Source organism: Silurus aristotelis, assembly GCF_946808225.1.
Source record: "Silurus aristotelis genome assembly, chromosome: 12".
Taxonomy (NCBI): Eukaryota; Metazoa; Chordata; class Actinopteri; order Siluriformes; family Siluridae; genus Silurus; species Silurus aristotelis.
In genome coordinates this window covers 20072505-20084672 of record NC_139585.1, presented here as the reverse complement: position 1 = coordinate 20084672, position 12168 = coordinate 20072505, and the positions used below count along the sequence as shown (strand labels likewise).

The window sequence follows — 12168 nt, the reverse complement described above, 5'->3', positions numbered from 1 at the left end:
ATTTTTTTTGGTGCTTTAGATTATTAATAAAGATCCTCTAATGATAGACATGATGAATGGAAATAAAACTTCTGCTGTTGTCACTGGACAGAAAACAAGGCTGTATAAACACAAACACAAGCATAAAGTAATGAAGATTTATTTTTTTGGTACATTTACTGGCACCGTACTTGGATCCGTCCTGTGAGTTTTGTGTAATTGTATGCCATCATGCTATTGGTGGATTTTATACGGAGTTCGGAAATATTAACCAGAACTTTGTCATCATCTGACTTTGGCCAGAAGAGCACTTTATCAGACTTGTGTCACAGTATGTGTTCGAAACTATAAAGCGTTCACTATCAAAGAAGTCTGTTGTGATGTACAGTGAAAAAAATTTAGCCAAAAATGACACAGTGTTCAAGCAGGTTACATTTTTTAAGACTACAGATGCCAAAATGAGGCTGTAAAACACATCACAACATGTTTGCTCACAATATTATTATATACAACCATCTTTATACTGTATGTCTCAGACAATAATGGTCCATAATGCCCACACAAACCATGGTGACATTCTGTTGTCTCACCAAAGCAGCAACAGAAGCACAACAAATAAAGCATTTCAACAGAATAACAATAGAAATAAATGACCAAGGGTGGGGTTCAGTGGCTTACCATGCTCATACCAGATCCCGCATTCTCCGTCCAGAGACACACACAGCCCTTGCAGCCGTCTAAGCGATGGCCAACTCATCCACAACGCCTCTCCGCGTGCCCACACACACACAAACACACACACAAACACACACACACTACAGGCCTGCGCAGGTGATCAGAGTTCCAACAACCTTCTCAGACGTATCGAAAGCCAGTTCAGTCAAAACAAGCCCGAAAAACAAATAAATGGAGGAGGTGAAAAAAAAAAGCAGGAGTAAAGGAGGAGCAGCAGCGAAGGCGTCAGTGCCGAGGAAGAGACATCTCACTCCACGAATGCCAATCGTACATATAACACTTGATGGCAACCAGGCAGGTGAACGAAGAGCAATGTCAAAACTTCAACTGTTACTCCATAACTCTTTTTCTTCCTTCAGTTATGAGACTGGCACCTTCCAGAGACGGCCTGAGCATTTGTCCATCGACCTCACACCCTGAGATGTGGTTCGAGGGGCATTTAGAAGGAGAAACAGAAGATGAAGGTGTACTGTAGAGTGAAACCGTGCGGCAGAAGGAGCAGCAGCGAGGGAGGAGAAACAGAGAGAGAGAGAGAGAGAGAGAGAGAGAGAGAGAGAGCGCTCATGTCTTGGTTGCTATAGTCCATGAATGGCGCAGTGCTGCTGTTGTCATGGTAACCAGCAGGGAGGGGGCGAGAAAAGAAGGAGGGAGAACAGAGAGAGAGAGAGAGAGAGAGAGAGAGAGAGAGAGAGAGAGAGAGAGAGAGAGAGAGAGAGAGAGAGAGAGAGAGGGGAAGGAAAGACAGAGATAAAGATCATGGACTGAAAGAGTGAAAGAGAAAGACTTTTTTGCAGTGACATGCCAGTGATGGAAGAGTATGAATAGAATGTGAGCAATAGCTGGTTTGATACAGAAACCTCCTACTGATCTTAATATCACTCTGTTCATCACAAGAGTCTTGTTTTTCATCTTTGTCCTGATACATTTCATAACCCTACATCTAATCCCTTCAATAGAAGTAAAAAAATATCAGAGTGTACTAGCACTATTTAAATAGTGACTGTATATTTGCACACAAGCACCTCAACCTGTTTTTTGCACACATGCGTATGCTGCACAAATAACTGCATACCTCAAACAACTGCACTTTATCAGGAATACTTAAAATAAGTCATACTGTTTCTGCCTTCTAAAAAATAAATGTAAATATATGTAAATTATATTTCTATTTGTTAATTCATATATATATATATATATATATATATATATATATATATATATATATATATATATATATATATATATATACACACACACACACACACACACACTGCATATTTTTATATTATTATTCATATTCATTCTTTTAATATTTTTCTAAATTTTTTTATATTTTACTCTTTGGTTTCATTATGTGTCACAGATCGTTTTTTAGAAACATTTTGCTTTCATGTCATATAATGAACGCATTGTTGTGCATGTGAAAAATACAATTTTCATTTGAATTTGTAATCAAAAAAAAAGAAAGAAAAAAAAGAGCTGAACAGCTGTTTTCATATTCCTAACATCAATCTGAAATATATTGGATTTACATTTTCAGTCTTATTTTCAATTTGCGAGGTGACATGCAGCACTAACACCTAATATAATCTGAATTAGTTTTCTCCTTTCTACTGTCTTTAACAATAAACACAAATCTTTCTTTATGAGTAATATGTGGCCAAATCTGTATTAGTTTAAAGAATCAGGTAGTGTCATGTTTTCACAGCTCCAGGGTCTCCCTGAGCTTGAGTTATTGTCTGTGTGGAGTTTTTATGTATATTTTTCTCGGACTGGTTTCCTCTGGGTTCTCTGGTTTACTCTTACCTCTCAAAAACATACTGTAGCCGTATGTAAACTGGCAAATCTAAAATGACTCAAGCTGTGAATGATTTTGTGATGGCTTGGTGTACCATGCCACATGTATTTCCATCTAATGTGCATTGATCTCAAGATAAGCTCAAAATGTACAAGGATGAATGAATGAATGATTTTTAGATTTTCCTGTATCCATCTGAACTTGTAATGCTTGTGTATGTATTGCTTATATATCTGTTATGCTTATTCTCTATGTCTAGACAAGATATTCATTAGCTGGATATGCAATGTATTATGCATCCATTAATCCACTGGTAAAACAGTATGCAATTTTTACTACATCTGTGTTTATTTATTTGCATTAGTTTAGCTAATCAAACTATACCGTGATGCCCAATATAATGATCAACTCATCTCCCAACCTTCTGGTCAAAAAAACTAGAATCTGTATAAGAAATTACTAAATTACTAAATATCTGTGTTAACATACACAACACAGAATGAACTGAGAATGCATCAGTCCTCATTTTCACTATTGTAATTCCAGCTTTCGTTTACTCTGTAATAAAGGTTTTGATACTCTGCTTGAAATCATAATGTTGAGCTCTACAGCCATTACATATCATCTATGACTCTATGTCATCATGATCAATCTGGTGATGTTGATTAAAATAGACATGGTCACAAGTCATTTTCAGATGGTGAGGCTGCTGTATGACACAGTGTGGATGCTCAAAAGAAAACAAACAAACAAACAAACCAAAAATTATATTATATAATAAGTAAAAATTATTATTATTATTACTGCATCAATGCAAATCAATTTTAACAGCACAAATTTTATTAACACGCGATTAATGCAGCACGTATTACTGTTTGACCCGTTTTATTACAAATTTTTATAGTTAAATACGAGGTCAAATTTAAACCATCAACGCAACACACATTTATTCACAGCGCCCTTTCTTTACTCAGATATAAAACAAACCAAAAAAATATTTGTAATCATTAATCATTTGTTTTACTGATGCACCAAGTCTCAAATCAGTCACCAAAATCCAGCATGATGCACACATCCGGCAATTAAAACCTTTCGTGTGGAAACAGCAAAAGTTCCTTTTGGGTCCTGATGATTTACATCATTTAAAACGCCATAATTACTTTTAAACATTTTGTCTTCATGCTCTAAACATTCATTCATTCATTCATTTTCTCCCGCTTATCCGTAATCCGGGTCGCGGGGGCAGCAGTCTAAGCAGGCCCCCGCCTTCGACTGCTGCCCAATTCTCACAGCACCGTCCCTTACGGGTCCTCCTGCAGGTGGTGAGCCCACGGAAGGGCGGCCCCATGTCACGGACCTTGATATTTCCCTCGTACGGGACCCCCGGAGCATAGAGGGTTAAGGGCCTTGCTCAAGGGCCCAAGAGTGGCAGCTTGGCGATACCGGGGCTTGAACCCCAGACCTCCGATCGGCAACCCAGCGCCTTAACCGCTGGAGCCACCACTCCCCCCTGCTCTAAACATACATCTGCAAAAAGCATCCATGTTTGTCCATGCCCATGTTGATTATAGTATAATATATAATATAAAATGGAAAGGGATATAGCATAAAACATAATATTAGCAGAATAGGATGGAATAGTCGAACAGAAGAGAAGACTTCAGATCAACGTGTAAATGATTAGAGTATATAATAAGTATAGAAAACTGAAATAGAACAAAGAAAAACAATATAAACTAGAATTGAATACAGACCATGAGATATCAGAATAGAATAGAATAGAATAGAATAGAATAGAATAGAATAGAATAGATCTACACAGTAAAATTAAATAAAATAGTATAAAATATAATAAAAAAGGATCTCTCTTTTTTCAAATTGCTCTATTGTTAAATAAGAGATGAAACATTTAAATCTAGCAGGCAGAAACACATCAATAATTCATTTCCAAGTACAAAGGTTGACTTTTAGTGAAAGTGCTGAATGCTAATCGACAGTGTGCAGTAAGTTTATCCAGATTTTACATAGACAAGAGATCTATGTAAAATACCACCAATATCACCTCCTCAGCCTTAACATCAGCCTCAGCATTGGAAATACATTGGCATCATGTACAGTGCATGGTACTAAACTGCTCTCTCACTGGTATAGTACTCTCAGAGGTACTTATTCTGTATATTTAGTGCCTATTAGACCTCTTTTCATTCAGGAGGAAAAAAAAGGGATTCAAACCAGCAAAAAAACCCAACAGGTTCAGGGCAGCTGCTAAACCTGCTAAACTCTACCACACAATAAGAAGACTGATATTTCGCTGCTTTATTTACTACATACCTTTAATCAACCTGTCGTTCAGTTACATTCTTTATATTCTTTATACTCGTTATATCTTTATGCAAAAGTATTGGGACATCTGACTTTTACAGACATTTCTCTCAAAGAGGTTTGATGTCATTGTGGGTAAAAGGAAAGAAAGCTTCCTGGACCTTTCACTGTGGTCAGCAATAAAAAATAACATTAATTCTAATAGCTTCTGAAAAGCAATTATTGGCAATGCAGAAAAAAAAATCTTCCAGACAAATGTAGGGTAAACAATCTATTATGCATTCTTCCTTCCAGATTCTTCAGTTTATGGAGATTGCTAGATTGAAGAAGAATAAAAAAAAGCGATTGGACGCCTTCTCTGTGTTGCTGAGTTATTTGTTTAGCAGTGTGTATAATTGAACTGTCATCTTGGAAAACTGTAATGCTTTCACTCTAATGTGCTGCAGTGATGGCAAGAGCAGAAATCATTTTGTTCATCTGAGAGAATTCAATATAAATGTTCAAATCTCACTAGCCAATTTCCAACAACGTGTCTATTTACACAAACTTTGATCGTATTCCGAAAAAAAGGTAATAAATGAATAAATGAATGAATAATAAATAAAAAATAAATGCAGTTAAGGACAAAATAGGAGAACAAAAAAATTATTAATTCACCACTTAATTCGCCTTATGGTCAGAATTTATTCTCTTGTCAATTGGATTTCAAATTGTCTTTTTAAGACATTTTGTCACTGTAAACAAGTATGATGCTTTATGAACGTGATTTTTATTTCATGTCATTTTCATTGTCATTTCCATTCAGTGTTAAGGAAAAGAATCAGAAGTAGGTGGTTGCTCAGTGGTTAAGGTTCTGGGTTACTGATCAGAGGGTCAGAGTTTCAAGCCCTGGTATTGCCAGCCTGCCACTCTTTGGGCCCTTGAGCAAGACACTTTACCCTCTGTGCTCCAGGAGCGCTGTATCATGGCTAACCCTGAGCTCTGACCCCAGCTTCCTAACATCACGGAATATGCAAAGAATGAATTTCACTGTCATAAAGTACATGTGACAAATACAGTATAGAGACACGTTCTTTCTTTACTTTTCTAAGAGCTAATGACAGAAATTCACAAATTTTTAATTGTAATAAATAAAAGAGCAAGAATTAGAGACCAGAAAGATATTGTGAAACGGTAGCTATTAAAAATAAATCCTAAAAGTGAGCTTGTTTGTTAGGAAAATGTTTATTTGGTCCAATACATAGTATATACGTCATTTAAAAAAATGACAGCAAAAATAATCCTTTTTGTTTCCTGTACACAGCTTTTGCGGTTTAAATGTCACAAACGAGTCGCTCTCTTAGTCCAGGGTCATATAAAGAATTGTTCAAAATTAAACAAATCTTTCATGAACGACACCAAACACACTGATGTGCTGGCATATTCTTTAGCCATTAAGAAAATCATTTATCAGCCTGCTAATAAAATCCACATGACAGCATGGTATCTGAATTCAAATTATTACCTAACTGAATGGATCCTGATATAGGATGAGAGAATCAGACATGACTCATAATGACACACAGCATACTGATATTTTTTCTGTACATCAGGTTATGTCTTTTTTTTTATTTTATTTTTTTATGAGTATTACTTACCATTAGAAGCAGCTTTTGTGTTTTAACAATGAGTTTCATAAATTCTTGTCACAATGTCCTTTTTTGTGGTGCACTGAAGCCAGAGGTGCTCATTTATTTTTCTTGCTTTTTTTTAATGCCAAAGAGCACATAGAAAAATCCAGTGGTTGTGTGACTGATACACATACAAACTACTGTAGTGTGCAAATGATTATATTAAAGTTTGAAAAGCTTTAGACCTTTTTTCACAGCTGCTACATACACATTTCTAATTAAAATTTGGTTTAGGTCATTCAGGAAGATTTTTATTCCCCATTCTCTGAACAAAATCCACTGTACTGACTAGCAATTTGCATAATTTAACAGTCTGAATGGTAAGAACAAAAACAAATGACTTGAAAAGTGCCTTGAATGTAACTGAAATCCAAGTCAGCTCTTATATTCTAAGCATGAGCTCTACCTTCCAAATCAACAAATTTCATCTATTCTTCTTCTGGACCTGCGGGAGGCTCTGCTCTGCAAATGTCACATTTCCATTGAGCCGTCCAAAACAAAGGGGTGAGGCAGAGACCGGGGCGACAGCAGACATCAGGGAGGCAGGAGGGCAATCGAGGAGAAATTTTGGAAAGTCAAGGTTGAGGAATTAAGTGGCTGAAGGGGAACATAATCCAAACAGAGATAAGACCAGAGGCTAATCTCTTGCACTGTGTGCTTAAAAGAAAGCAGGCTACAGAATGACAGCTGTATTGAAAACAATCCAATGATGTAATTATTGTGTTTTAATCACTGAATGGATAGTAGGGAGCAAAAGAGGAAGTGACCAGGGCGGTATAATCTCATCATGCAGGCTAATGGGCACAGAGAGGCCAATGTAATTTTGTCTCTTCTAGTGGGAATCCGTTGGGATGGTGCTAATCGCATTGATTGTGGTGGCTAATTAGCGCCTGATGCAGGGTAAGATGCGGGGATCAGGACCCTGAGGGCTGGTGCTTTAAAAACATCAAATCAGCTTCTTGTACCTCCGCACACACAGGCAAGCTTGAGCAGTCAACAAGTTGGCTGTAAAGAGTGCGAACTGCCTAACCCCCCCTCCAAACGATCTCGTACCGCTGTGTGGAAATAGCCAGCAACGACAAGCTGCCACAAAGCGCCGTCTGATTAAACGTCAATAAATCAGCTGAGCCATGCTGGGGCTGCATCATCGCTGATGTTGTTACACTCAGAGGTGGATTAATGCCTACGCTTCAGGTATCTACAAAGCTTAATAGCTACTGCCTACGTGCGTCAAAGGCAAAAACAGGACAAAAAGCGAATGCCATTCATGGCCCAGGGACTGGGACGTTGTACACCCTTCTAAATGCCTCTCATGGTGAAGGCACTGGTGGAAGAAGAAGGGCCTCCTGGGAGTCAGGAAGGGGGCACATCGATCCGTTAAAAAGGTCAGAGCCCTCGTGCTGTGCTTTGCTTGGCAAGGAAAGCAAATGGGTGGGAAAAAAATGTGTCCTCTTTTTTCTGCCACCAGGTAATCATACAGCCAGTGAGATAAGGGAGAAAAGTGGAAGGTATGAAATTTACATCTTTCACTTTATAAACACATGCTTTCTATACACACAGGTCCAAAAACTTACTCTACTACCACAGAAGTTACTTTTTCACGTCATTTAAAACCCTCAAGTAATCACCTATACAGGTTTATTAATAAATCCTGCCATTTCCTAACAATGTTTAGCGTGTTTAAGCATTTCTTTAACATATGCATCCTTCAAATGCCATCATACATTTTCACACAGTGATAACTGTTGAAGTAAGTACCTCAGTGCTGCTGTTTAGTATGGCATAGAGAGTTTTATCTCCTGAGCCTTGGTGCAGTGGCGTGGCTTCTTTTTTTCTAACATTCGAAGGATGAATAAACCTTACAGGATGAAACGCTCGCTCATAAAGCACTGACTTTCATTAAGGCAGATGAGAAGCACTGCATGGCGGCTTAAAGAATTACAAATCAGCCACAAAGCAAACACTCCAAATTACTATTTAGAATTTAAATCATACACTTTTAACCAGAAAGCTCATTTCTATAGTCATGACCAACAGGACCCTGATTATTATTTTTATAGGTCGCGATTTGTGTCGCTGCTTTTAACCTGATAAAGTCTAAACAAACCATTCATATATATATATATATATATATATATATATATATATATATATATATATATATATATATATATATATATATATAAATAGTCACAGTATTTGTGAGTGTGTTCCTATATATATATATATGCTGCGGATGTCATCACTTTAAAGTAAATTGCAGGTGTTTCTTTAAAGTTAATGGAAGGAACACACTCACAAATACTGTGACTATTTAAAAAAAAATATTTGAAATGTTCAGATTTACAACGTGTTGATAATTTTGGCCAACACATGATGGCAGCACTCTCTAGTGGAGAGACGGAAGGTCTGTTTTCCCAAAGCCAGACTGGCTCTTATCTAAACTGCAGCAATAAGACCCACCTACACAGTCATTTTCAGCTCTCATTCAGTTCACAGTCTCCTCACATTAAATCCTGAAATCTTCAAGATTACAACAATGAGAGTAAATGTATAACCAACCGCTGGCCTCGAACAAATTACAGGAGCATGTAATCCATAATGCATCAGGGTGGAAAGCTGGGTTTATGGCTCTGCTCCTGGCTGATGAATAGTGTAAAGAAAAAATCCAAACCATCATAAAAATTACCAAAAAAAAAAAAAAAAAACACCAACTATTCTAATAATATCTTGCATTTATTTTAAAGTTGTAACAAAAATCATTCAAACTTCTCAAAAAAGTAGTATTTCTCTCAAAAATATAAATGTGCCAACATTTTAAAGACCCACAATAAATACTAGAAATATATAAATATATGCACATGCAAATATATACATACAAATATATACAATAAAAAAATATTAATTAAAAAACATAAATAAAAAATGAACCAAAATGTAAATTTGACTGAGATAAAATGTATTTTATTGTAAATAAAATAAAAATCAATATAACTATATCTACTTATATAGACTATTATTTATTGCACGTGTTATTATTTGTATACACATTCTACTTTTTTAAATTAGTCTGAATACTTGATTCTTACTAGCTGAAATGGCTGCATTGGTTTAATCGCCATCCTATATAAATGTGTTGCTTAAAAACAACTATACTACAGTAACCTTTGGTCAGAGTAAGACAGCTAAACATTTTCTAAAAGCCTTACGTTAAATTGGAAAACATAACAAAGAACGGCACAAGGAATTAACAATAGTGTCATCATTTGTAGATTCATTTGTTATTTGTATATTACAGTGAAGAACAGCAGTATGTCCCAATCCTTACCTGACAAATAGTGAACTGACATTTGTTTTCATAAGCTAAGACAGCTGAGTTTAGTCATGCAAGACAGACTTCAAGCTAACATAAAGTGTTCTTTTTTTTTTCCTTGACTGAATATGATTAAATACAAGTTTTTTTAATCAAATGGGAAGACAGACAGTGCAAACGGCTAACCACAGCCAACTGAGAAACAGTGTGGGCTCACATACACTCATGATTTAATGCAATGTAAAAAAAACATCTTGAATACTATTTAAAAGTGAAACACTAGAAACCTTACAGACTTGAATGCAGTCACAGTGACTTGCCTTAAACTCAAATTAAAATCAATTGTGCCACAAAGTACATACATATAGTATCTCACAAAAGTGAGTCCACCCCTCACATTTCAGGATTTTAGTGCATCTTCTCAAGGGACAATATTATAGAAATGTAGCTTGGATATATTTTAGAGTAGTCAATGTGCAGCTTGTATAGCAGTATAGGTTTACTGTCCTCTAAAACACAACATACAGCCAGTTTTGTCAAAATAGCTGGCAACAAAAGTGAGTACACCATAAGTGATCAGCTGTACATTATGCAAAGCCACATGTCCTATTCATCATGTTTTTGTCTGCTTGACAGGACCATACTAATTTGTGTATCTTGTATTAAAGCAGTTAAAATTTGGTGCTTTGAGTACAATTCTCTCATACTGACCACTGGTTGTTCAACATGGCACCTCATGAGGATTTGAGAATTAGAATTGTTGCTCTCCACAAAAACGGCCGAGGCTATAAGAAGATCAGTAACACCCTGAAACTGAGTTATAGTACAGTGGCCAGGTACATACAGAAATTTTCCAAGACGGGTTCCACTTAGAACAGGTCTCGCAAGGGTCCATTAAAAAAGTGGAGTAATGATTTCCAACATAATAACGACCCCAATCACACCGCCAAGATGACAACTGCTTTGCTGAGGAAGCTTAAGGTGAAGGAGAAGGAGTGGCCAAATATGTCTCCAGACCTTAACCCTATTGAGCACCTGTGGGGATCCTCAAGCGGAAGATGGAGAAGCGCCTTGTGTCTAACATCCAGCAGCACTGATGTCATTCCATGCCCAGGAGAATTAAGGCAGTGCTACATAACAATAGTGCTCACACAAAATATGGACACTTTGGCCACACTTTTGGCATGTTCATTAAGGGTGTTGCCAGTTATTTAGACAATAATCGCTGTATGGTAAGTTATTTTTAGGGGACAGTAAATCTGTACTGCTATACAAGCTGCTATACTATCTGTAGCTCTGTTTCTCCTTAGCAACTCTTTTATAAAGTGCTTACCATATCATCAAAAGATCCAGAGTTCGCTTCCATGTCTGGATGTCCAAGTGAGCATAACTGTCTCTCTGAATGGGAGGAATATCAATACTCTCTCCCTATCAATCAGAGGAACCTGGGCAAATGTAAGCATCTAAGCTCTTAATACAAAAACAGGTCAAAAGACTGTAGTAGTCTTGCCTTGGAAGTAATGTTCAAGGTGTAATAATATAATTTCCCAACTTGGGATGTTCAACACATAAAACTGTAGTGATGTTTCATTCATGATCAGAGTTTCGGAACGAATATTGAACGAATTGTTCTTGTTCACTTAAAGGGCTAGGGTAGGGCTTATTTTCAGGGGGATTTCCTATATTTTAATGTACAACAATCTACCGGTACATTTATTTATGTATGGTACAAAAATCTATATATCATCCACTTCATATTGCAACCTGTACTCTGATTGGTCATCTGTATACTGTACCTCTCATACAAAGGCACCCGTTTGAGTATTTACAAACACTTACGGTAATTATAATTGATATTACCAGTATAATGTTAATATTATATTAGTCTAATATTATTATTATTATTATTATTATTATTATTATTATTATTATTATATTAATATTAATATTTTATAATTCAATACATCATCATGTGTTGCAACAGACCTATAGTACTACCGTAAATGCCGGCTGACATTGCAGGCTTATTTTCGGGGGATGTCTTATTTTCGGGGAAACACAGTAACTCATACTTTTTGTTCACTTAAGTCATGCCAATGTAAAACAAATACACATGATTGCTTTGGTGGCTATGATAAAGCATGTGATTGCTTTTACCAAATGAGACTTGGTGTTGAATAAGAGTGGAGTTTGTAGCACTAAGACAAACCTTAATGCTTCTGTGTTACACAAATACCCAAATGTGCTGTTACACATATTTTATGCATCCATATTTTTCCATTGCTATGTTGATTAGACTATTACAAACTTGAAAAGTATCAATTTAAGGATTTAATTTATATCCAGAATGT

General features: G+C 36.4%; 2 protein-coding genes across 17 annotated transcripts in view; one reads left to right on the top strand and one right to left on the bottom strand.

Moving 5' to 3' along the window:
- The window catches only part of g6pc3 (glucose-6-phosphatase catalytic subunit 3), a 269889-nt gene that overhangs the window by 98177 nt on the left and 159544 nt on the right, over positions 1–12168 (top strand). The gene's annotated exons all lie outside the window — the stretch shown is intronic.
- Positions 1–12168, bottom strand: part of tanc2b (tetratricopeptide repeat, ankyrin repeat and coiled-coil containing 2b) — a 188437-nt gene that overhangs the window by 90067 nt on the left and 86202 nt on the right. The window contains exon 1 of one of the 16 annotated variants that reach the window (XM_083555678.1): positions 658–1726. The exons of 12 other annotated variants lie outside the window; for them this stretch is intronic. In XM_083555678.1, coding sequence (XP_083411804.1) covers positions 658–736 — 79 coding nt within the window. In that variant the 5' untranslated portion in view covers positions 737–1726. Of the gene's footprint in view, positions 1–657; positions 1727–12168 lie in introns of those variants that run through there. 3 more of the 16 variants (XM_083555680.1, XM_083555681.1, XM_083555683.1) reach the window with 3 other exon arrangements.